General features: G+C 38.2%; 2 protein-coding genes across 4 annotated transcripts; one reads left to right on the top strand and one right to left on the bottom strand.

The window, feature by feature from the left end:
- The first annotated feature begins 530 nt into the window (after positions 1–530).
- On the top strand, positions 531–14,453 carry LOC307145421 (uncharacterized protein). Its single transcript, XM_079848533.1, has 10 exons — positions 531–929; positions 1,371–1,504; positions 2,644–2,802; positions 4,993–5,055; positions 5,161–5,220; positions 7,343–7,387; positions 10,379–10,865; positions 12,191–12,394; positions 14,127–14,263; positions 14,379–14,453. The coding sequence occupies exons 1-10, from the start codon at positions 686–688 to the stop codon at positions 14,430–14,432; spliced, it is 1,587 nt and encodes a 528-aa protein (XP_079704659.1). The 5' UTR covers positions 531–685; the 3' UTR covers positions 14,433–14,453.
- On the bottom strand, positions 14,353–27,391 carry LOC307145420 (BEN domain-containing protein 2). Of its 3 annotated transcripts, none has more exons than XM_079848532.1 (11): positions 27,088–27,391; positions 25,918–26,048; positions 25,587–25,655; positions 25,383–25,460; positions 24,664–24,756; positions 23,403–23,739; positions 22,668–22,871; positions 19,219–19,340; positions 17,762–17,963; positions 15,129–15,332; positions 14,353–15,003 (listed from the first exon to the last, which is right to left on the bottom strand). In XM_079848532.1, the coding sequence occupies exons 2-11, from the start codon at positions 25,981–25,983 to the stop codon at positions 14,864–14,866; spliced, it is 1,515 nt and encodes a 504-aa protein (XP_079704658.1). In that variant the 5' UTR covers positions 25,984–26,048; positions 27,088–27,391; the 3' UTR covers positions 14,353–14,863. The 3 variants fall into 3 exon arrangements, with proteins under 3 accessions (XP_079704658.1, XP_079704657.1, XP_079704656.1); XM_079848531.1 differs by having other exon boundaries at positions 27,137–27,381; XM_079848530.1 differs by having other exon boundaries at positions 25,383–25,496; positions 27,137–27,336.
- Between the last annotated feature and the right edge of the window lie 337 nt (positions 27,392–27,728).

Raw genomic sequence — 27,728 nt, 5'->3', positions numbered from 1 at the left:
TCTCAAAATTCTGATTATTATTTAAACAATTGCGAGTTTATATCTCATAAATCTCACTTTCTTCTCAGAATTGCGAGACAAATTAAAGATACTGTATAACTAAGAAAGTCTAAATATGAAAGTATATCTAGATGCAATTACCTTTTTTTTACAGGCTTCCATAGAAAACCTATTGTAAACGACTAAATTAACTGGCTCATTATTTTGTGAAGAAAAGAGAAATGACTTCATCTCTGGCACATTCTGGCTCGTGTGTGTGTGCTCAGCGGAAGGAGAAATAGTTCCTATCCTGCACAACTACTCGCCGACATAGGTCATTATTTTCATTTTACCACTTGTGATATGCACTCATTTCATGCTAAACAATTATTACAATCACCACTTTGAAATAAACATCTAGTATCGTTACCATTAAATGAGGGTATTTGGAAATACCCTCGAGTATTTACGTCAGTATCTCTGTATTATTATTTGAAGATCCATCCGCCGATCCCAGTTGAAAAACTCTAATACACACACACACACACACACACTCACAAAAATCAGCTACTCAAACGCGTCAGCTGCAGTCCGAATGAATATGAGCCTGTCTTAAACTTAAAATCAATCTGCTAATTCTTTGGTGAGGATCAAACAAGACTTTACTCTGGAAAATCCTCGATAGTTGTTCGCGTGGTGACTGAAAATGATGGCTAAAGTTAGGCTTCATTCTGGCGCTGACTCGCGCCCTCAAAGTTGCTCAAACAGCGATGAGGACGGAACAAATCAATATATCGTTGTCAAGCTGGAAAATGAAGATCCAGAAACTGAGATGGATCTGAGTATATTCGCTCCTGTCGAGTCCGATAACTCAGATGATGATGATGAACTCTCGTGCTCATCCAGAGCTTCTACTGCTACCTGGAGCAGAAGAAACATCCGAGAGCGAGGTTTGGCTAGTTTGACCTAAGTTACATCTGAATCTTTCAAATCTTTTCTCTCTCTGTCTGCCTACCTATCAAATTTAAATACAATATAATACAAGGTTTTAAAGAAAACAATTGCTTTATACTTGTATATCTTAACTTTTCTGAGCCATGTGTTCTGTTGATTTGTTTAGTAACATAGATGTATGAAGTGTAGCTAGTTCATCACAATAACTATGTCAAACACTAAATGACACACTTACTATACAACACTATATTGTTTTATCACTTAGAACCCAGCACGTTTCTTTTAAATGTTTTGCTCAAACTTTGCTTTTTTTATTTTTATATAGCCTAACGTTAAATGTAATTTGGTTTATTTCGTATCTAATGCAGAGTAACAATAAGTGTCTGTATATGGACAAATTTGGGTCAGTTATATATTTTCCTCACTTTCTGTCTCAGAAAACCAGGAGGATTCTGGACCCCCTGAAAAACAGTTTTGCAGGAGGAGTTTAAGTGGACACCATGAGAGCCGACAAACCTTTCTGGATGAGCAGAACCCAAAACAGAGTCCTGACTGTGGTGCCGCACACGGGGTATTGTGCCACAGCCCTCCTCTCTTTCGTGAAAAGTTTAGCAGTTAATAAATGAAAAATAACTAAGCCAGATGCTCATATCATTACATTCTTAGGGATAGTAATGAAATTGTTTTCATCATTTTTGGGCAATTCGGATTCTACGGAATCACATGGTGATTGAAAAAAAGATGGGAGGAAAAATTATATTTCATGCCTTTGCATTCACTCCCAAAATTTATTTTTGGGACTTTGCTTTCCCAAAAACAGCAGTCTTTTTTTCTGTTGTTTTAAAGGGATAGTTCACCCAAAAATTAAAATTCTGTCATTAATTAGGCTACTCGCCCTCATGTCGTTCCAAGACCTTCGTTCATCTTCGGAACACAAATGAAATTCTTTTTGATGAAATCCGAGAGGTTTAAGGACCAGCCATAGGCAGAAATGTCACTGCAACTTTCAAGGCCCAGAAAGGTAGTCAAGACATCGTCAAAATAGTCCATGTGACTCCAGTGGTTCAACCTTAATGTTATGAAGCGATTATTTTTTGTGTGCAAAATATCTTCATTTGTGTTCCAAAGATGAACGAAGGTCTTATGGGTTTGGAACGGCATGAGGGTGAGTTATTAATGACAGAAACTTTATTTTTGGGAGAACCTTTAATATAAAAGAGAACCTAAAGGAGAACCTTTAAAATAAAAACATTAATGAAATTCGGAATTGTTGATATTACTTGATGATCGTATTTCCATGTCAACTAGCAGCAGCAGGATCATTTAATCGATTAGTCTCGCACGTCCCTAGTAGAGAGAGCGAGTGCACGTGTTTGTCAGATTGCTTTTTATTCAACAAAAAACTGAGAATTTGGTAAAGGTTTTTTTGTTTTTTTTTTTTTTTGTTTTACAAAACTACATTTTAGTGTCGTCTTTTTTAATCAATGATATTCCATGTTGATATATATCATCATCATCTCGTCTTAGTTATGGGGAAAAAAAAGGTCATCAATGCACATTTTTTTTGGTCATAGATTTCAGTAATTTAATTTAATGGAAGAAATTTGAATGGGTTTGGAACAACATGAGGATGAGTAAACATCATTTAACTTGGAGTACCAGATACATTTTTTTTTTGCTCATGCCAGTAATGATCATTCTCTTCCAAAGGACATGAACGTAGGACTCCCTTCTGAGGAGCACACGTTTTACCAAGCTGTGCCTCCGTGTGATTCGGCCAGAGGTCCTGTAAAGATGTCTGGACTGAACATGGCAATCAGCCCTTTAGCTGCCATGGAGCCTCCAGTATTTCCAAATGCACCAGAACAGGTTTGTTGTGTCTCATAACTACGGTGGCCGAGAGGTGCAAAACAAATCACAATTACAAAAACAAAATAACAATTCAGAAAACACAACGACAATTTAGAAAACAAAATAATTCAGAAAACAAAATAGCAATTCAGAAAACACAACGACAATTCATACAAAACGGAAAAGGTAGGTATATTTTGAGAATGACGTACTTATCACTGATTGGACGAGACACCTGTCAATCAAGAAATTTGTGATCAACTTTGTTTTGCTATGCGAAAATAGAACACATTAAACTTTACTTTGAAGAAGGACATTCATGTGCCGTGATTGTGGACATGCTGGCGACATACCACATAATATTTACTATATTAATAGTGTGTCATGAGTTTAGTATGCCTGAGCACATGGTTAGCATGAGTGTTTTGCGATTAGCGCGATAGTCCGCTATAGAGCTGGTAAGTCCCGCCCCCTCCGCTAACCCCGCTGGACCTCTAGGTTGAAAAATCGTCAATGCAAGTGAATGGGAGAAAATAATTATTTTCTGGTCCCGTTTGAATTGTGCCATGAATGTGAACATATGTTGTCTGTGAATTTTTTATATAACTTTTCGTGTGAAGAATTTAGCGGGTAGAAGTTTGATACGGTTAGACTTTGTGTGAGAGCACTTTGTGGACTACAACTCTTCGCTGCTTTCGACGCGTTTGAAACGTCACCACCACTCGCACACGGACACTAGCTCACGGATCCCGCTAAACATGGCTGTGTCTTTGGTGCACTTCACCGCCTTCTTTCAGGGAGAGGACAAAATCGCTGAGGTTGGCGAAAACCACGGGTAAGTCAACTTTCTGGGGTGACGTCACATAGGCGACATGTAGTCTTTCTCGTTATGTCTTTTCCACAACTGCTAGCCGAAGAATCATACAATATACTGTCAAACTCGTAACATGAAAGATTATATAAAAAATTCACAGACAACATATGTTCACATTCATGGCACAATTCAAACGGGACCAGAAAATAATTATTTTCTCCCATTCACTTGCATTGACGATTTTTCAACCTAGAGGTCCAGCGGGGTTTTACGGAAGGGGCGGGACTTACCAGCTCTATTCATTATAAATGGTCATTATGTCGATGTTATTTGAGTGTATGAGAGTACATGGTGTTGTTTCAGTCTTATTTTGTTTGTAAAAAGCATGAGATTAGAGTGTTACTACCAGCTGTAAATGCCACACGTCATTTTGGGGCTAGCTAGAGCATGAGAACTGCACAGAGAGAGTGTTAAATAGCTTGTTGATCATATTTTTCCTTCTAGTGTGATGGAATGTTTAAAGTCACTCATGTCTACAACGGTCATTACTGTAAAAAAGTGATATACATGTTGAGATTGTATGTTTTGAGCTTTTATTATGCATATTCTCTTATGCTTCATTCTGAGTACACCAACAAAGAAGCCATCACTGCAATGCTCTCTTTTATTTCATTTTTCGACATACCACGACATTAAAAGCTGCGTCGACCAGGACAGTTGTTCGGCTACCGGACAATGTGGTTAGTAGCCTACTTCTGCAGAAGTTGCGTGTTAAACGTGATGACATATGCGGCTGCTGCAAGAACTCAACCCTCCAGGGACAGAACAAGGACACGTCGTAGATTCGTTAGGCGTACCTATCACTCCACGGGACCGAACTATCTTTGGCACGTTGATGGGTACGATTTGTTTCTACCGGTACTTCCAGTATCGCTTGATTCCGGTTCTGGCTTGATTGACAGGTGTCTCGTCCAATCAGTGATAAGTACGTCATTCTCAAAATATACCTTTTCCGTTTTTTGTGAATTGTCGTTTTGTTTTTTCTGAATTGTTATTTTGTTTTCTGAATTGTTATTTTGTTTTCTGAATTGTTATTTTGTTTTCTGAATTGTTATTTTGTTTTCTGAATTGTTATTTTGATTTTAGACTTGCCATTGTGTTTATAATTTGTTGTTTTGTTTTTGGAATTGTTATTTTGTTTTTGTAATTGTGATTTGTTTTGCACCTCTCGGCCACCGTACATAACTGTTGATGTTGACACTACGTACAAGTGTCGTATTAAGTTCGTACAAGTACCCATTCTATGCATTAATTATCCAATTCACCAATAAACGGTTACTCCGATCAAGGTCGGTTTCCTTTTTCATTAACGTCCGAATTGTTTTCTAAACCAGAGCAAATCTGCTGTCGGGGAGGACCAGCAGAATATACTGCTTGAGGTCCTGAACTATTGTAGGGTAAGAGCTTCTGCTTTCAGCTTTATAACGCATTCAGATGTCTGATCAGAATCAAGGTCTTTTTAATACATCTGATCTGTTTGTTCGCTGTTTGTTGTCTTTCAGTTCCTGCATGCAGCAGTGCTGAGGCTTGAACAGAAGATTGACATACAGATGGCAAATGAGGTGCTGTAGACCTTTTAACCTCAGTGATCCAGGGTTTGACAATAAGAATGACCAAAGGCCAGCTGAAAGAACTGCCACTTGCCCAGTTTATGCCGTCAATTATGTTAGTGCGTGCATGTTAGACCAGAGGTCTTCAACCCTGCTCCTGCTCACCCACTGTCCTGAAGAGTTCAGGTCCGACCCCAATCGAAGGGTCTGTTTACTCCTGGTCACTTCATGCGTTTTTACTGATTGGATAGCTGTCTGATTTATTCAAACGGTTCCATTTACACTTGGCCGCATAAATGTGTCCCTGCAAAACAGATATTAATCCGATATTCAATTCCTGTTCTGATAGAGTTCACATCAACGTAAGCTACCGATATGAGCTGCATTTTATTTATCATCAGCTAATTTCAAGATCAGAGACAATAGGAGAGAGAGAGGCATCAGCACTGGAAAGATAATTTAGTCTACTTCTAACAGATACTCTACTGGTCTGCAGTAGTGCTGTCATAAGTAAGGAATAATTGACGACAGGCTGTTGAATTATTAGAAAAATAATGCACACCCGAGGTGGTTATGCGGTCACGACGTGAAGCGGAGCCAAAACGTCATTTTAGAGTTAGTAACGGAGGTTTGAGCCACTGATAGCAGACTAATGCTGGGGACACACGACTAGCTGACACATTCTCTGACTGTTTTCATCGCAGCATATTTTAAACACCGACTTTAAACACAGACTGAACGCGCTGAACACGCGTTTGGGCATGATCAGTCATCAAATTACATTCATAACCGGCCTTAAAGTGTGTCCTCGGCTCGGCTTTATGCAGTTATTAGAGAGAGATGTTGCAATAATGAGACAGAAAAGCATGTGCGTCAATATTATATATTTATTTATTAATTCAGTTCGTTTTAATTCATTCGTTCATTCTTTTTTTTTTCTATTATTGACAGATGACAGTAGACTAGCCAAATAAATGAAAAAAAGCCTTTTAACAAGTAAGGCCTATCAATAATTATTTATTTGTTATATATTATCTGCAATAATAATCCGTGCTGCAGGACTATCCATTTATTTAGCCTATATTCAGTTTAATTTTCTATTGATTATAGATAGGAATATACTTTATTTATTAAAACTAAACTGCATGTTTCCATTGATTGTGAAGCTAGACATTGAAAATTGCAGATCAAGCGCATGGGGCTAAAGGTTTTTTCTTGTTATGAATTGTATCCTATTTTCCGTTATTACAGTTGACTACGCGAAGTGATATGGAACTGTAATGGGGTCAAGACCTGCCTGGAACTACTTTAGCTGTGCGTTTCCCTGAAAATAATGCACACCTTAGAACATTCGTCAACCAATCAGATTCAAGCATTCAACGGCCCTGTAGTATAACTGGCTATAACATGTCACATAGCCTATAACACGCTCTCACAAGTTTATTTTTTATCATTTTGGGAGGAGTAAAATGGACATATGTGGTTTCAACAACCAGATACCTTTACACCTGTCTGGTTTAGACCAGACCACCTCCTGAAGTGGTTTGAGTGATCGGATTTAAATCAGTCTCGGAAGCGTTTCGGAGTCACGATCGGATTGATATCCGATCAGAGAAAACGCATGAAGTGACCAGGTGTAAAAAGCCTCAAACACTCCTGAACCAGCTCTTCAGGATGGCTTGAACATCGCAGAGAGGTGTGCTGAATCAGGTTGGGAATACATTTTGCCGGACAGTGGATCCCCAGGAGCAGGGTTGAAGACCTTGTGTTAGAGGGTTTTACAGCTGCTATCGCACAATATGAGCCCTTAAAAAGCTTTTGATTACTTAAAACTAAAATATAAGATGTGTATTGTGATATAATTTTTATATTTAGCAAAATAAATCACGTTTTAGTTTAAAAAGATGATGCTTTAAATGTTAAATTTTTGCCCCAGGCCCTGTAAAAGCGTCACCAGAGAAAATTTAAATCTGAACTTCTGCAGTGACTAGGCCAGCAGAAAGAAAAATCTGATTGTCGAGCCCTGAGACTAACTGACCATGATATTTTACTGATGCACTCAATGACAGTATGCTTGTACAGACCTTTTATGTGTGATTTTTGAAAATAGATAATCTTTTCTCTTTTCTTAAAGCCGTCTTATGTAAGGAGCTCAGCAAGGCTGAAGAATGCTTCAAAGGTTTGTCTGTAAACCATAAACCACTATGTATTGTTGTTGATGCGTCACTCTTATGCACAGAACTGTTGAGGGATTTCATTTGGTCTCACCTAAATCAGTTGTGCAGAAACAAATCTGAGTCCTGCATAGGGTGGGCGATATGGCAAAAATATCATATCATATGATTTTTTTCAGGAAAATCACGATTTTATCACGATTCTTTCTCATGTTGGTTTTACTATTTTGCAAGTGACTGAGCATTACAGCCAAACTAATGTCCCTATTTTAAAAACAAAGCCTTGGGTAACAAAATATAAAATAAAAAAGAATGCAGACATTTATGCCAAAGACATTTAAAAATAAAAGATAAAAATCTTTGACATTATTTTCTTTGTTATTAAAAAATAAGAACAAAGATACACATTACACAAACACAACTTAATATAGATGAAATAGACAGTGCTTTATTTTTTACAGCTACAGTAGGTGTATTTAACAGTAGCATTGAAGAAAGTAATTAAATTAACAAATATGAAAATAAAACTACATAGACTTATGAATTATACATTGATTCTTATTAAAGCTACTATTAATGTTCTCAGTCAAGAGCAGTGAGTGATTTTCTCTTTGTGTTTTGTTTTGTTGAACACAAAATAATATATTTTGAAGAGTGTGGGTAACCAAACAGCTGCTGGTCCCTATTGACTTCCATGGTAGGAAAAAATATACTGGAAAAAAATGGGGACCAGCCACTGTTTGGTTAGCCACATTCTTCAAAATAACTTATTTTCTACAGAAGAAAAACTTATTCGGGTTTAAAACATCTTGAGAGAGTAAATGACGACAATTTAAATTTTTGGGGGAACTACGCCTTTAAGGACAAGCGGCAGGATGTTTACTATAGGCTACTGTCACTTTATAACCGGTGTTGTGCCGAATTTCGACCCCCTGCCAAATTATTACCCCCCTCGTTGAAGTCAGTACCTGATTGCCTAATCCTAACCCCTCCCCCACAACTAATCCTAAACCTACCAATGCTAGGGGGGTAATAATTTGGCGGGGGTCGAAATTCGGCACAACACCTGCACGCATCTAAAATACACACATAAAATTTCACCAGATTTTCTCAATGTTTGCTTTCACTTTAGACAAAACCAACTGTGTTTATGTAAACCTTGTGAGTATTTGACAGTATTAGCGCAGTAAGACTCGAAAAAGATAACTTCGTCCAGTAACCACGTGCTGTTTGACATGCACGGATGACGGATGCACTTACATGATGGATATAAGCGCTCAGAAAAGCGCACGTTAGAACAGCATCAGCACGCAAATGAAATGTTTAACCGGCAAGGCTTTAAAGCACATGCAAATAATGAACTTTTGTGCATTGCAGTGTCCCGTACCTCTGCATTAACGTGTGATGTGTATGCACGTCGCGTTGTACAGTATGTTGAGATGGAGGCGCCAGAAGTGAACTGATTGAATGCACTTTAACATGACATTATGGTATTTCTTCAAAAGCAGATCGTGGAGACATTTTAATCGTCCACGATCAAAAATCATGATATCGCACACCCCTAGTCCTGCACAATTTCCTGATCGTTTATTGTGGCCCTGAAGACCTAGATTAGCTGGTTCATGGGTGTTTAATTAGTATTAAAGCTAAACTCTGCAGGACAGTGGAATAATTAGACACCACGATCAAGAAATTGAGGACTATACCATAATTTAGTAAGAGAACAAATATAGTGGTTGTGATAGGATAAGAACTGCCTGGTGATTTAAGTTGCTGACTAAAACTAGGTGACAAAATAGACAATAGACTTCCTTCTAGTTCATGTGATCTCAGTGCAGGGACAAGTCATAAAATATCATTTGTGATCAGTTACGTTTTTCTTTTCTTTTAATGCTTTCGTTTTGTATTACTTTGGAGTAGTATTACAAATGTTTTTTTTCTTTTTGTGTCAGACTTTTTACTTTCCTTCAATAGGCAAAACAAAACACTTAATTTTACAGAGGTATTTTATCAAGCCACGTGTCGGTCACTAATGCATCGATTGCTGGAACAGATCTAATAAATTATTATAATACAAAAAAAAATTAAAACCACCAATCTCATCAGGTTCGTTACACCGTATCCTCTTTACATGGCAAATATTTACCCCTCCAGCTATAAATGTCCAAGTTTAAGTAACCCATGTGACATTTTTCATATGCTGCCACCTTCCCCACTTCTGTAACTCATTTAAGGAAAGACTGCAACCCTGCTGATCACCAGTCTCTCACAGTAAAGGCTGGAATACACTACACTTTTACAATCGGAACAGATTTTGGCCACACACACACTGCAGCTAAATTCAGTTTTAGTGCTTAATCTTGTTCTTAACACACAAGTTCAGTAATTTACGGGAGTGACAACCACATTCTACTACTGAATCAACTTCCAAAACTGCAGGTATTGACAACCGCATATACAAAACTTCTACATGTGTACGAAACTGAACTGAACAACTAGTTGTTAATGTGAATTGATTTGTTTAAATGCGCATCAGATGTTTCTCTCTTCAGTATGTGCAGTACAAGAAATCACAGGGAAAGATGCACAAGCCTTGACTCGTGTCATAAACTACTGACTGGCTCTGATTTTTGGCGACTAACTGCAATTCGAGACAAAAAACTGTGCAAAAGTCAAGTAGTGTATTCTAGTCTTTATTTGGATCCGCTCGCTCGTCTCAACATTAAAGCGTAAAAAAGATGGATCTCCTTGTACATAAATAGTTGGGCAAAAAAAGCACAATCCTGATACTTTTTAATATAATCATCAACCAAAATTCCTGTATTTTATAGCAGGACCTTAGAGCATATATCCGGTCTCCATCCTCCCTCACATTGGCAAAATTCAGACCAAGTCTGGATAACCTGATTGGTTATTCAAAAGGACTGTTTTTGGGATGCTCACCAAGAGTGTTTTTGTCATTAATTTTAGCTGATAATGTGTTCCACATCTCTCAGAGACCGGCGTCTCTACCTGTTGAAGACGGGCAGCTGTCCGGTCCTTTGGCCCAGCGTCTTGGTCCACCAGTCCAGACAAACCCGTGGTGGATCCCTCCGTGGAAGCGAGGGCCGGACAGGACAGGTCTCCAGCAAGCTGACAACAACAGCCTTCAGTCGGGAAAACCCCCTGGTGTGGGACGAGGCAGAGGCAGGGGCAGGGGCAGGGGACGCGGGCGTGGACGTGGGCGTCGGGGGCGCATTAATGGATCCCAGCACCTATCTGAAACTCCTGATCCTGCTTTACTCGTGTTAAAGCCATTCGGAGATGAGACAATGGATGATCCACAGCCATCCCAGATAGTGAAGAAAAGCTCTTTGTGCAACACAGGCCCAATGCATCAGCAGCAAAGAGAGAAAGGCTTGGCTCCGGTGGAGGAGGAGAATGTTAAATTGGAGAAGATGCCCAACAACAGAGAGGCCACACAAGTTCAGGATGACCACAAAGGTAGGATATGGAGTTGACAGTATGATGTGATTATTTGGTGGGAAGTGTGTCATAAGGTCATTGAGGTCAATGACAAATAACACAGTTTGAGATGATAAAAGGGAATACTCTTTAAAAAAAAATATTTTAAGGCCAAGTTCTTAGAAATGTCATATTAGAAGTCAAATTCCATTTTCAACAAAAGTATTGATTTACCTTTAATGATATAGCTGGCCTTCACTGATAATTCGCAGTTGAACGCAAGTAGTTGACAGAGCTTTTCTTCCGTATTGTGACATATATCCAAGTGTAATGGATTTATCAGAATAAAATGTAGAACTAAATGTTTCAAACTAAACTGCCTGTGAAAGCACATTAAATGTTAAGCAAACTGTGAAAGCTGATTAACACCATTCACTCCAAACTTCTGCTAACTGATTTCTATATTTAGATCTATTATATGAGATCTATATTATAGATAAATGTCAAATTTAACTCACTTTCCAATGGCATCACTTGTGTGTCATCTAGAACAGGGGTTCTCAAACCTTTTGGGGCCAGGGACCCCTTATAGGGTAGAATATTTTCCAAGGCCCCCCTCATGAGTATAACAGTGAATAAACCCAATGTTAATGTGGGTGGGAGTAATGGATACAATATGCTCGTTTTACTGGCAAAAATCTGTAAATATGAATGTAAAAGTAAATATGCACTTTTCAATAATATATAATTTTCCGGAAAATAAGTTGCACCTGAGTAGTCACACCGGGTCAAACGTAAGTTGTTGAGAAACATATAAATTGCAACGGTGTATCAGTCGCATTTTATTATTACGTTCAAAAATACTTGTAGCACAGACATGAAAAAAATGTCTATAAAAACTTAAGGGTCTACTTTTTGGACATTACATGCACTATACAAGTCATTTTGGAATGTAAGTCGCAGCACGTTTTAGATGATATAAAAATGCTAAATATAGTCTGGAAAATATGGTAGACCTACAGCAGATTGTTTTGCGAACACCCTGGCAATCAGTGGCTGGTCTAGAAGTTTCCCACTTGTAAATATCACTTCGCTCAATCATTCGCATGCTCAGAATTCGTAATAACGATATTTCCGACTTGACTGCAAGGGCACATAACCTTGCCATGTTGAGAACTTTTCTTATAAGTCGCACTACACAATAAATTAAAATGTATGCCAAACTGTAGCTTATACTCACATTTTTTACTTGAATATAAAATTTTAAAAAATGGAGAAAACATTTAAAAATTTTACTTCAATAACTTTAGTTTAAGTGCCAATCTTGTAAGAAATTGATTATTGAATGGTCTTTTTTTCCTCAGTAATGATCGGGAGCGCCTTGCGGAAAGTGTGGATCCCATTGTCTGTGTACAAGTTGGTGTTTAAGGAGGTGGAGCCGCAGAAGGCCGTGGAGCCTGTGCTTCACGCTCTCTTCCCCATCAGCACCCTGTCCTGCAGTGCGGTCACAGGCAACCCCGCAAAGGGCATCCAGCAACTCGACCCAAACAAAATAGAAGCCCTTCGAGGTAAATGCAGTCCCTTCTTGTTTTGTTTTTCTCCATGAAATGCTCAGAAATGAGATGCTTAACCAGAAATACAGGGTTCCCACTCTAAACCAAATGTCAAATTCCCTGACTTTTCCCTGACTTTCCCTGACTAAAAAGCTGAATTTCCATGACCTATAATGAACGGCAAAACAGGCCGCTGTTTTGGGGAGCACCCAGCAGACAAAAAACAGCCACCTGTCCTAACCTGACGTGACAAAGCTACAAGACGACAAAATCAATCATAAATCACAGCCAATCATAACCACGTGTGGGCTCTGTTCGCAAAAATCGCTGCAAAAGATGCTTTCCAACAGGTGTTTTACCATTCATTGTAAAACTGTGGACCTATTTTTCCAAACGCCTCACACCCGTACATTCTTTCGTTGAGAGCTTGAATAATAGACACTCCAGCCCAGTTTCCAGCGGCGGAGTAATACCGTACCTCACAGCACATCCAATACAAGTCAATGGAGTTGACTATGATAAAACCTGTTGGAAAGCATCTTTTGCAGCGATTTTTGTGTGAGCATATCAGTGAACACCCCTGACCACTGGCACTCGGTGAGTTTCACGTCTTTGTAAACGAAAGTTTAATGCGTTTTAGGAAGGATTGTTCCAGTGCCCATAGGCTGCCATTGTGTAGGTGGGGGGGAGAAGCGAAAGAAACCTAAAATTCTCGGGACAGCTGCATGTGTCCAAATTTTAATCTTAACCGTTCTATTTCATCAGAAACGATCTGTAAACAGGGCTTTAAGTGTAAAATACCAAACTTGTCCTTTAAGCTGAGACGTGCTCCACTGTGTCTCACACTGCCGTCACTGCTGGGGGTGGGAGCGGCTTCATTAGCTGATTGCGGTTCTCTTGGAGCTATATGGGGAGGCTGCAGTAGAGCAGTGATGAGCACTTGGGCCGAAGATGATGCTCCTGTCGGCTTCATACGAGTAGCATGCTTCTTGCTGTTTGCGTGGCCTCACCCATATTTGATAGCTCAATAGTAGTTTTACAAACTTTACATTTAGCTTTTCTGTCGTCTACTTTTAACACCCAGTCTTTAAATTGTTCATTGTGTAGCCAAAGCTCTTGAAATTTACATTTTCCTGGCATGTTTGCCTTAGTCGAATGCAGTCACCTGTACCTGTTAACTAAGTGATTTCCAATTGAGAGGGAAGGGAATAAATATGGCGCTCAAAATAGCCTAAGCACAACAATACAGAAAGATGTGTGAAACAAATCGGTATAGAAAAATTACATTTTGATAAATGGAAACTAAAATTTAAAGCAACGAACTAAATTCCCTGATATTCCATGACTTGGACAAAAAATACATAAAATTCCCTGAATTTCAATGTCTGGAATAGACCTTTTAAAATTCCATGACATTCCAGAAATTCCATGACCCGTGGGAACCCTCATTGTTTATCAACTTCACAGATTCAAATGAAATACTAATCTATAGATTATGTATTTTTTTTATGTGCAAAGTCATGTTGTGCGCAAAAAGTATTTAGCCAAAGATATTAATTTGGCATGGCAAAAAATGATTTTGTAATTTGTCATTTAAAAAATATATTGCCTTTTGATGCATAAACGTTTAGGGAATAATTTGTGAATCACGTTTTTTTTTCCAGGAGAGTTTATTTCCAAACTTAAATTTGTGCACCATTAGCATTTCCAAATGGAAATGAAAAATATATACACTTTGTGTGTTTAGAGTTCCTGGCTGAGATGTACCCACAGTTTGACGTCGGCGTGAGGGGTGTGTCATGGGCACAGTGTCTTGGAGTGATCAACAACATCACCAAAAACCTCAAGAAAACAGCTGAAAAAACATCATATCTACCAAAGGAGGTGCGTTTCTCAATCACGCCAGCTAGGACTTATTTTACCTACATAATATACTCTTTCATTCAGTAGTTTAAGGGGCAAAACACGTTTTAAACAGTGCTTCTGTGCTTTATTTCAGGTTGAAGGAGAGACAAAAAATGACCCTTCATACTCCCGAGGGTTTGTGTTGTAATCCAGACACACACATACTTCATTTCAATTAATCATCTGAACTCTTGAACTCTACAACTTTAGTTCAGAACTGAAGTGCAACAGCAGTATTTCTCTTTTATATAGCTGTTTCTAAGGAAAGAGAAGTTTTGAATACATAATATATTAACATTTGTTTTGTTCTTAATAAATCCATATATTAACAATTTTTTTGTTCATACACCTGTATAATTTTTTTATATTGCCAAATAAAGTGTTTTTTTTTTTTCAGATCTGTTGAAAATTATATTATTAAAGTAACAACCAGTAGAAATCACAACTGAAATTAAATACTAGTCACATTCTATAAAAACCACCAGTAACAGCAACTAGCTAGACTTGTCTTGACACAAGTCACTCTTCACAAACAAATTAATATTTCACTTCAATGTTATTGAGCAGTTTTTAACTGCGCTAGCGTATCCCTCTCTTTATGCCCATCTTGCGCTCGTATCGAAACTTGCGGATGGTGCTGTTTATAGCTCCAACGCAAACCTTCCAGTCGCTTCCATCTTCCTCCAGCTTCATCCAGGGAAAACGCTCCAACAGGTGCTCTGAAGAAGAGAAGAGTGAAAGAAGCTGTGAAGAAGCTAGTCCTCATTGGTACCGGAGCCGGTGCCCAATCTTTTACCGTTTTGAAAAAGTAGCTAACTACATTGCCAATTATCAGACATCTCACCTCGTAGTGCAGAGATCTTGTTGTGGTCGAGAGCCTGAATGCCGCGCCGCACCCCACCGTAAACATTACTGCGTACCAGCACATCCTCTGGGAAGATGAATTTAATGAGATACCGCGCGATAAGCTCAGGACGTGTGCGTAGATGTGCTGCAGACAAGGCAAACCCAGGAACCTTCACATCCCGATGAGGCGGGCCCAGATACACTGCTCAGAAGAACACACGAAAATGAGGAATCAGACTTGAGTGGCTACGTTTACATGGTCACTTTTTCTTTCAATTGGATTTAAATCATTCTGATTGATCGAATGCTTGTTTGTCACAAGCTTCAAATCTGATTTGAATGCCGTTGGTGCAGACTAACCATCATCCTGCCATCAAAGCATACTTAATATGTATCTATTTTGTGTCCTGATTAGTAGATGACGAGCATATGAATCTTTGTGCTGTGCTGCTTATATTTATCAAGCATTAAAAACGCCCTTTTTAACCCTAAAACAAGGTGTCTGTGGATGAGTCTGAAGCAAGGCCTGATGGGACGAATTTGTCCTGCTCCGCTTCACAGACGATGAGTGGAAGGAGAAGTTTAGAATGACACGACAGTCATTTATGACTCTTCATTCAGCAACAACAGCTTGTTCTACGCATCATACATTATTACACAATTTCTACGTTATTGCACGTGCAGAACTTTCCAGGTTTGGTTTTCAATCCGATCAAGTGTTGACATGGCCCTATTGAAGGTATTAGAAAAGGTTTAAGCCACCCCTTACAACCTGAATGAAATTTCAGTCGGATCTGGCCAATTCAATCTGACTGACGTGGTTGCATGCAGAGACGGAGTGAATTTCGAGATGGGACAACATTCCAGTTCAAATTGGTTATATTTTTTAGGGAAATGAAAGGGATTTTATTCATTCAATAGCCTACGAACGTGATCCAAATTCAGCAACAAAACATAGCGCATTAAAAAAATATATATAATAAAAAAAAAAATAAGCGGCATATTCTATGATTGGTGGCGCAATGTCGACTTTCGTGATTGGCTGCAACCTGCCGATATTATGGCCAATATACATGCTTCTCTATCAGTGCACAGAGGATCATCAGAGCAAACCACTTCAGGTAAATTAAGTGAGATGAACTGAGATTTGGCTGAAAATCTGAACAGAAACCGTTTCTTTAACAGATTTAATATGGATAAAGCTATGTTTGCGTATCTGAAATTATCCACGTTTAGCTGGATGTAATGTAATGTCTAGCCTGAAAAGAGCCTGCATTTCCATTAATAAGATGTTATAAGATCACAATCTGGATTCAAACACCCATGCGATCTAGTCCCTAAATGACAATGATTCAACTGTCTATTAAACTTTTGACAAGTACGATCACAGTTAACATTCAGATCTGTGTTGGCGCTGCTCCTGATCCAGAGACACTGTCATGTTTAGGTATGAAACGGCTTCACAAACTTCACATCTTTTCAACTTCACAGTATCATTATTTCGATGTCATTGTGAATCCGATTATTTCATTTGCATTTTATGTGGTGGTTTTTAAACCTTTAAACCTCTCTAATCCGAGAGGACATCGGATTGAAAACCGAACCTGTACAAATGTGCATATGTGCAATAACGTAGAAATTGTGTAATAATGTATGATGCGTAGAACAAGCTGTTGTTGTTGAATGAAGTGTCATAAATGACTGTCGTGTCATTCTAAACTTCTCCTTCCACTCATCGTCTGTGAAGCGGAGCAGGACAATGTCGTCCCATCAGGCCTTGCTTCAGACTCATCCACAGACACCTTGTTTTAGGGTTAAAAAGGGCGTTTTTAATGCTTGATAAATATGAGCAGGCATAAAGCTTCATGTGCTCGTCATTTCCTAAATTTGGACCCGACATAGATTAATAATAAGTCTGCTCTTTAGAACAAAGAAAAGCAATGTAGGAGAATAGTTAGTATGCTATGCGCAAACAATTATTATATATTTTTTTTTTGGCATTTCAGAGCGAAAACCAACATTTGAGATGCTGTGCGATGTGATTGGTCCACTGGTTGGCCCAGTTATCCAATCACATCTGATTCTGAGGCAAGGTTATGTGAGGTTTTTTTTTTTTTTTTTTGAGCCTTGAGGAATTTATTTGGTAAATATGTTTCCATTGTAGTTTATGCGCATATCTAGCCTGGATGCCAGCTGAACTTAGCCCTGCCCACAATATTTGAGGTCTGGAAGTTCGTTCTGGACTCAATCCGTTGTGGCGCAACTATGCTCGAACCAGAGCTGTTCGGACCAATCAAATTGTCAGGGAGGGCTTTATACGATGATGGACAGATGATCAACAGTAACGTAATCATCCACGTCACCAAAGAGCGCTTGAATTCGTTTACAACAAAGATGGCTGCCGCTGGAGAATTGAGATGTGTAGATTCCGCCATCGCGTCTGTTATTGAAGATATATCAGGGTTTTTTTTTTAAAAATCCCAACATTTGCATAAAAATAGACGGATGGAAACATAGCTACCGTATTAACAAACGTAATTTGAAACAAATTTGTGATCTCTTGACCCCAAAGCACAGCCCTAATAGGAACTATATTTGATGGACAGATGTGATGTTTCAGTCCGCACTGACCGCCGTTAGATTCCCAGTCAGCAGGCATGTCGTATTCTTCTGTGATGTGGCTCATCAGCACTTCCTGCTGTTTCTGCTCAGTGTCGCTGTCCGACAGTTCAACATCAATCTCTGCAGCCGCTTCACACGCAACCGCCTTAGGTGCCGATTCTGATGTCCCTGATCCACTGTTCTCAGGTTTTACACTTTCTTCAATCTTTAGCTGTGAAGGAAACATTAACTTACTAACAAACATACCACTCCAAGAAAGATCTAGTCATGTGAGTGAGTTGACTACTCGTCCACCATTTCTTTGTCACTTTTTGTGCAGTTAATTTAAATAATCCTGCAGTGCGGCAAATTAAATTTAAAAGTACTTTCAACTAATGAGGTAATTTAAAACCAACATTTTTAAAACTAATTTTACAAAAATATTTGGTTTAATTTAGATGAATTATAGCATGTCAGGTACAAATATCAGCATAAAATGACTGGTTACACTTTATTTTAAGGTGTCATTGTTACGGTGTAATTATATATATATAAGTACTGAGTAATATTAATTAATTACATGTACTTACTATAGGGATAGGGTAGGGTTAGGATTTGGTTGAGCGTTAGTTACATGTAATTATGCATAATTAACTGTTATTACTATGGTAAGTACATGTAACATATGTAACAAGGACACTGTAAAATAAAGTGTTACCAAATGATTAATCATAAAACGCTTAAAACAGGCAAAAAAATAAAAAAATAAATTAGTGCAGACGAAAATCAAAAGGGTCCAAGGACATTTGGGAAAAGCAGTGGTAATAACGTCATGGAAATACTGCAGATATATTGTTTTTAAATGGTTTTAATAGTAAAAAAAAAAAGAAAATGAAGGTTGCCACATTCTGAGAGATTCTGATATTGGTGAAAAGTTGTCATTAGGGATGCACTGAAATTTCATCTACCAAAATTTTTAGGCCGAAACAGCTATTTTCAGTTTTGGATTTTAATTCCAATCAGCAAAGACATGGTTTCTTAAATCTAAAATCTTTTAGTCTGTGCAGTTTTCTGTTGATGCATGAACAGAACTTAAACACTAAACATTTGTACCGTGCCTGCCATCCAATAATCACAAACAACTTTGTTTCTTTTAACAAGAAACAAAGTCTCAACTTTAAAATTGTCGATTTTATTACTAAATTCAAACAATGTGGTTTTGGCATGACCGATCACTGTAGCGCCTCAGTTTCATCAGCAGCGTGTATCAAGCACATGTGAACCGATCAACTCTTCCTCTTTACTACTAGTTACAGCAAAACAATAAACATGAATGAACATCAGAAGGAATGATGAAAGATACAGTACAACTTACTGAAAATAACCCTGTCTCATGTAATCACTCAATCAGTGTTTCAAACAGGGAAAGACTAACGTTACAGTGTTAGTTTCTGCTGATGTTCGAGAAGAGTTACTGTCATTCTCACCTTCCGTGTCTTGTCCATGAACCGATAGTAGCGGGCCATTGAGTTTATCACTGACAGACAAACTTTCCAGTCTTTGCCCTTCTCTCGAAGATCAAATTTTGGGTATCTCTTTACCGCCCACTCTGTGGAAATACACACCACTGTTAAAACGAGTGACTTTCATGCTGCTCAGTAAACTGCAACAGATATTGATATATGAAGCTGAGCAAGTCATGTAGAGCAAAATCTCTACATTGTGCATTGTGGGGGGGACAGAGAAATGCCACAGGAAAGTGTTGTTAGAGAAGTTAGTTCTGAGAGGCACAATATATAAGATTTTTGGATTAAAATATCCCGAAACCACTAGAACAATGTTATATATTTTGTTGATTTGTGTACTTCCATTATCCCAAATGTTTCTAATAATGTTTAAATCCAGAGAAATAAGCAGTTTTAACCAGGACATGGACAGTGTCTGTGCGTCGCTTATAAATTACATCAAATGGTTACCCACCATTTGTAGAAAACATGGAAACACCAAAAATGCTTTTAATATGTGTTTTATTAGACAGGTGAGCAACTATTTGGATACATTAATTGACAGAAAACGAATTGTTATAAAGCTCAACACAGTTAGTCTTTTTGTTTAAATCTCGTTTTCTTGATTTACGGCGAGTACCATGTTTTACCATAACTAGTATAGATCTAGCTCACTGCAACAAGTGTCTTATATAGTAACCGCCGAGCAAACGCACAGAGTAGCATTATAGCATAACTTTCAACACACTCAAATGTATCTAAAGAACATTTCGGACAGGACTAGTTTTCCAAACGACGTTTGAGTTACAGTTCTTATCAACCTACATCTGTGATTTCATGTACGGATTCGGACGGGACTAACATCTCCGTGTTTATTACCGAGGTAGGAGTGTCTGTGTTTTACATGTGGGCATTGAATATAACTTAACTGCCATTGAACACAATTTATGAAATTTGATCAAATGTATTTTGAAATTAAGTACTTTTAAAATTAAGCACTTTGAAATATAAAGTAAAACGTCCTAACGTATTTAGTGTTTTGTAAACATTTTATAAAAATTGTAGTATAAAAAAACTAAACATACATTTATCATCATGATTTTATAGAACTGGGTTCTTATAATAAACCCACTGGAATAAAAAGGTTTATATTATATAATTTACACGTTATGTAATTAAGTGCAGAAATGAAAGTAATTTTACCTGAAACTGATATTACAGTAGCCAGTCTTAACAGTTTACGTGATTTGGCTCTTCTTGTTGATTTCATTTTTTTATTTCTTCGCAGTGTACCGAACACATCTACATCCATTATCGGTGCGCAAAAAGCAGAAACTTGAATACCGGCGCGATAGCGAGAGATTGTACGATAGTTCACGTTGACCAAAACACACAAGAAAAAGACATTTGGCAATCACAGACATTCGCATTCGGACGGGATTAGATTTCTCTGAGGACCGCCGAGTTTGACGAAAAACAGTAGGTAATTTGCTCTGGAATTTTTACAGAGGTCGTGTGAGAAAAAGACAGACATGGCAGATTCGGACAGGATTAAAATCTCAAAGTACGTCTGTGAAACAGAAATTTCTCTAACGTCCCCCTGTGAAACTAGTCCCGTCCGAATAGGGCTTATTATGATAAAACAGCGCTGCGTTCCCTCTCATACGCATGACCGGAAGAAGTGGAAGCGTCTGTGGGATAATAAAAGCTCCACTGATCTCGAACCGTGTGTCGCGCTCGTCTCTCATTAGCAATCGCTCCAAGCGGCCTCGTTACGCTCCAACGGCTTTCATAACGTTAATAAATCTTTAATACGTTACCGCTCATCCTTGAATATGATTTCTGCCCGAGTCCCGCCGTATTCTTCACCGGCTGTAGAGGCGAAGACAACAACTCCCATGATTCAGCGAAAACAAGGTGTCATCAAGCTACGCCTTTGTTTTGAATAAACGACCTCTAGTGGTGAAAAGTTACATAGTGCGCCTTTAATGTGTTTGAAATTTAAGTCCATGATTTAAATGTAATTTAAAAAAAGACATCACACAGAGACGGTGATGTAGCGAATTGACAGACACCTTTGCCAAAAAAAACAATTCTTTCAAAAAAGCACCTAGCAACAAATCTAGCAACTTTTTGGACTTCTGGTCACTATATATAATATTTTATATGTTGTCTGAGAGAAAATATGCAAATGAGAACGACTTTATTGGACATTTGACTATTTTATATTAAAATACAGTGTGTGAGCACAGATTAGGAGAGACTAGCGTCATCTAGCGACATTTCGCAACTTTTTGAGCCGGCTTTTGCAACTTACCATTGAAAATAGTAGGCAACACTGCACAGAGAAGGCCATTCATGAAATGAAGAGTTTGGTTCCAAAACGCGATAAATCCATTTTGATTAATTTGAGTAAAAATGGGTTTTCTTTACCAAGAAAGTGGCAAGATGAAAACCACTATTTTCTATTTCAAACTTTCACATAGCATCTGTAGGTTATAATAACATTAAAAATTCAAATCCAGATTTTGATTTTCAAAGATTTATTATAAAAACGGGTAACGTTAATCTTTCCCCCAAAATGCAATAAATTCATGACACTTTTTTTCCAAAATGCAATTAATCCATTGAATCAATATGAAAGTTATTTTTCATATTGAAACTGTTGAAAATACACAACAAAGTAAGTTGATCCACATATGACAGCCTCTGAACTCGGTCAATATCTTATAATACAGGCACTGGACTAAAAATACATTCAATCAGCCATCGCTAGGAAATACCTCCTGAACTTTTTTGACGGCAATCAGCTGTAAAATGTCCTGCTCGGATTTCGTTGACTGAGTAAAACAATTGAAAGTTTTTTAAAAGATCCCCTGGGGTCAATGTGTCAGCGTGACTGAAGTTTGATGCTGTCGTGTGAGAACAAGCAACAGCCGGCATTTTTCCTCCTCCCGCATGCCACATCTTCTTAATCTCCTCACGTAGGCTAAATGATTAGATTTCGATGGCTTACGTTTCTTCCCTACGGCAGAAACCACCACAGGTTCATCAATGCCGTCAAAATTATAATTTTTTTTGTTTGTTTGTTGATCAAAAGGTACAAAGTAGATAGGAAAAACTAGGATGCCAAGTGTATTCAAAGCGCCGCCGTTACTGTTTACAATGCGTGGAATGGTGCGCTGTGATTGGTTGAGAGCGGATGTATCGCATTCTGCAGAGAAAGGAGACTGGCGTTTGTTGCGGTTTGGAAAGAAAGGGAGAAAACATGACACAATAACACGGCGGAAATCGCATTTTACGTAAAATTTAAAATGGACTTTTCAATACCGACCCTATACAATACAGATTTTTGCGGGAACTCATTTTTTTTTAAAAATGGCGTTTATCGCGTTTTGGAACCAAACTCTTCAAATATAGATCCAGCTCACCTCTGATGGCATTGACCTTGTTTGGGTCGAGTCTCTTTAGGCGTCTGGTTGGGTTTCCATTTGTGCTGCTTTGAGAAAGTTCCTCCACTGTGAAAATGTTTCGTGTGAGGTACCGCACCGCCGCACCAGGACGTGCCATTTTACCAGCCCTCTGTAGGATGCAGTTTGACAGGAACACCTTCCTATCGGAGCTACCCAGACAACCTAGAGGAGTAGAAACAGACACAAATGGCAGCATTAAATCATTGGCACTAACTCGTTCAATTTTGTGAGGTTCAAATGCCAATAAAAAAAATGCCAATGGGGTAAGAAAACACACTTTATTTACACCTAAGGTGCCCCTATTGTGCTATTTTAAAGGTTCCTAATTTTGTTTTAGAGTCTCCAACAATGGTTTACATGCATCCAAGGTCAAAAACACCTATTGAAAACCATTGGCTGGCTTTATGCGAAGTAGTTACAAACCTAGATAGGGGAGACTGGAATTACTGACGGCTCGTTTTAGGCTAATTTTTAGGAGTCACTCCATTTATCATGTCCTTTGAAACTTTGCAGACTTGTTACATTAAAAAAACATCTATATTACACACTACAGAAAGGTAATATTGGAAAAAAGCATAATTGGGGCACTTTAAAATTATTCTCTGAAAGCAAGTTGTAGCATATTACAAAACAGTGCTTCCCAAGTAAATTTTAAGAACTTTAAGATATTTTTCTGGAAAAGGACTCTCTTACTCGTCTTATAAAGGTCTGTAGTTGACGCTGGGCTGATTTCAGCTGGACTCTTCACTCGCTCCAGATGTTGCGGCATTAGACTCATTTTATTGGTGCTGAGAGGTTCTTGTGTTGTTTGGGTTGGCGCTGTGGCCCGGGCCTGGTTCTGGATGATGAGTCGTGGAGGGCTGGGCACCTCTGGGCCGGGGGAGAGGGCAGGAGGTTTCCAGCTCTCCACAGATGGAAGGGGAGACGTAGAGGAGATATGAACGAGACGGGGCATCGGCGCTTCAGAGCTGATCATGGCTTCAGACTTGGCCTGGCAGCGGTCTCTGTAGCTGGATGACAAATGTGTCCGCTAAGATGAGAGGGAGAAAGTTCATTTACAGTCAAGACTGCATATGGGTCTTTCTTCAACTGCAGACACTTTTATGTCTCCAGTGTTTTTTATTAAAACTAACAGATTATTATTTTATTTATTTTGACAAAGACGAATGTGAAAATACAGAGCTGTTGATTATCGTCTGCATTATTATTATTATTATTATTATATACTATTATATATATTTAAGCAAACGTGTATGACATGCTATAATTCTTCTAAAACTAAAACTAAAAAAAAAAAAAAAGTTAATCACCTCTTGTTAATTGGGAGTTCTTTTGAAAATTCATGTCACACTGCAGGATTATTAAAATGTACTGAAATGAACAAAAGCTAAAAGGTGATTAGAAATGGTGAAATTGTAGTTAAAAGCCTGTTTTAGGACTTATGAAGTGGTGTTTGCTAGGCAAAGGGTTAGTTTTATGCAAGTTCGTGCTGTTTATGGTTTTCAAGCAACATCACAACTTGCCACATTAACAAAATATTCAACTAATATGGTTATGGATGATTTTACTAAATTAGTTTCACTGTCTTGAGTAAAATCAGGTGTTGCTTGTATAATATTTGTTATGAATAATCATGTTGCTGTTTGCATGCAATGTTGGTTTGCATTCATATAGAAAATAATCAAATTAAAATATTTAATTCACTCAATTATATAAAAAAAAAGGTATTGCCACATTTATTTAACATAAAAAAAATATATATATACAAAAAGGTTAACTAAAGACCCCTGCTGATTTAAATAGGTGAATGTTTAAGTCTATGATTTGATCATTATTGCAGTGATTATGTTTCTATCATGTTATATTTTTGGGGGGGCTGGGCAGTGTATAGCTGTTACTGTAATGCACTCAATATTTATATTTGTGATATATGAGTAAAGTGTGTTATTTCTACCTGAGAGAGGACAGCTGGATTCTGGATGCTTGCTACTTTCGCCTTGAGCATCTCAAACTTCTCATCGAGTTTCAGAATGGCTCCATATGTAACCTGCACAAAGACACCTGAATGTCATTCTGACTTTTTAAAGACAACTCAAAGTTTAACATTAACAATCTTTGTTAAATCCATAGTAAAAAAAAAACAAAACAAGATGCAGAATTGACCCTTCGCTGAGCTCTGCCGTCCTTGACTACTATTACTCGCAACAGGACGTCTCATAGGGGTGAATACGAGATTCCTGTTAATGAGCAATTTCAGTAAAATGTGCTCATAGAAACTATTGATTGGATGTGATGCGGGCCAGCATGAATTTCTGATATTGCAAAAGCATTTTATGTGGAGGAAAAAAAAATCGAGACAAGAAAATGGGGGAAAAAAACCTAATTTGAAAGTACGGTAATAACATTAGTGAGTGAACAAAACTGTTCTTAAAATGTCTACAGGCCAATTCACTCTGCACCAACAGACTCCAGATTACAGCATGTCACTTCTCAGACGCTGAATCAGCACGTTCAGCTCGGACAGACGCCAACACACTCCGACAAAACCTGGCGAAGTGTCTGTTGCGGTCTGTCGATGCACTGTGAATTGGCCTTACAACACACAACAGAGAGGATTGGTCAGAAATGCTTTAAGGGCGGGGCTTAGCGATGAATCAACTGCCTCATCAGTACCTGACAGTATGCAAGAATCTCTCCCAGAGTTCTTTGCAAATCAGCTCCATATATCTCAGTCGAAATGACGCTCTCTGCCTTCATGCACAACAACAACAGCAACAACAAAAAAGGCTTTGAAAGAAAAGTTAGGCAAAAACAAGAACAACTTATTAAAGCCATTATTCATTATAGGAATGAAGTATGTTTTTAAAGAGCCATCACCTCATGCGAATCACATGGTATTTCATGTGTGATTTCATTAATGAGAACTTCATCATCCGCCTCGGACACCTAGCAGAACACATAACGGGATAGGACCGTTTCATGTCAGCATTTGCTCCATCAAATGACCAATAGACATGAATCCACATATTACAAATTCTTGCCTGTTATTAGAGTTTAAAAAAAGAAAACAATCCAAATCAAGGCAACATTCTGTGAACAAAATAAATAAATACAAGTGGAACTGCCATGGATGGTTTACTTACCATCCTGAGCAGCCCTGTTGTATTCCTCTCCGATAAGTATGAAAATGTACAGTGTGATACTCTACCATACTGTCACTGAGGGGACTGGGGCCTCTGGATCTCATCATCACTGCCGTCCCGTCGTTGTCCATGCTCTCCAGACTGTCCTCTTCCGCCTCATCCTGCAAACCGCACAACACACTTCTCCCCCTGTTAACTGGAGGCAGAAAACATGTGTGGATTATTTCACTGTGCCAAAGTTGTAGTTACTTATAAATGCTTGTACAAAATTTAATTTGTGGCATAGCCTAGTTGTGCTAATTACAAACAAATGAGAGGTTAGACTTCTTTTGTATACACATACACTGCCGTTCAAAGGTTTGGAGTCATAATGATAAGTGTTTCAAGAGCAGTAAATCAGCATTAGAATGAATCATGTGACACTAAAGACTGAAAATTCAGCTTTGCTTCACAGGAATAAATTATATTTTAAAATATATTACAATAGAAAACAGTTATTTTAAATTGTAATAACATTTTACAATATTACTGTTCTTCTAATGCAGTCTTGGTGAGCACAAGAGGCTTCTTTCAAGAATCTTTCCATGGGGAAAAAGTTATCCATGAAAGTGACGTAAACTTTTGCACACTTTATGTTATGAATTAATATTATGAATTAAGTGCCTGAATGGTGTTACAACAATACCAACTCTACTAAAAAATAAAGTTACCATGGTTGTACCTTAGTATTATATAAGGTACCTTTTAGTATATGGAACATAAACACAATAATATTAGTGCCTTGCTATTTTTGAAGTATAGTACCATGGTAATTACCATGTACCATGGTATTAATATATAAATTATTCGGTTTCGTAGTATATATTGTTATCACCATCTGATAATATTACTGTACTTTGATGATAGCATCACAAAACGCCATAGTTAATACAATAGAATAAAAAAGACTTGGTTTTAAACATGTGGACATATTGAAATATCTTTTAGTACCACGTTAATACCATTTCTAAGTGGTATTTGGTGTTAAACGGAAATTACTGAGCGTTCCGAACGTTAAAACAGCTAACTAATGTTCGTTACTTCCGTTCTCAGTTCATTTCGCAGTAAACGAGGAACGGTGTGTTGAATAAACGCACAGCGAATATGAAGCTACTTCTGTTTTTAGAGCCAGCAAAACACGATGAAGCGATAAACAAAACCACAGTTGTATGTCTTGTTCTGTGTCAGTCACTCACATTTAAAGCGTTCAATGTGTATTATTGTTGTAAAGAGATGCACTTGTACCGTGAACAGACATGCTCGGTCCGCCGCTTGTCACTCGCGTAGTGTTTATCGTACAGCTTTATTGTAATTTATCACCTATTACTTGAGCTTGTTGTTGATATTTGAACGGTTTACTAGTGTTAGGCTGTTGTTATTGAACGGGATTTTTAGATTACATTCAAACCACGCCCGTTCTGCAATGTCATTCCTCTCTGCGCATGTCTGAACGCAGCGTGGCGTTCACTTTACAAAGCGTTCCCTTCCTACGCCCCTCCTGTCCTGAGTCTGACTGAAGAGAAACAAGCTGGGCAGCGCGTTGGTGCCCTGGCGTTTTCAGAGACGAATTCACTGTGTATTTCGGTTAAATGGCTGTTAAACTTCCGTGTCATTAGTTAGACAGGTACAAACGATCGTCTAGACCGGTGGCTGAAACCACAGATATAATAAATACCGGTGTAAAAAGTATTTATTATGTCTATGGCTGAAACGGCACATGGATGCGCTCAGAGCACCTTAGTCACGTGGTATCTGTTGCTCTTCTCAGCGCTAGGCAGGGTGGAGCAATCACAGTTGACGATGATGACTAGATTAGATATGACATTTTCTAAATCAT

This window comes from Squalius cephalus, assembly GCF_949319135.1.
Source record: "Squalius cephalus genome assembly, chromosome: 18".
NCBI classification, from domain to species: Eukaryota; Metazoa; Chordata; class Actinopteri; order Cypriniformes; family Leuciscidae; genus Squalius; species Squalius cephalus.
This window is presented reverse-complemented; position numbering and strand designations above follow the sequence as displayed.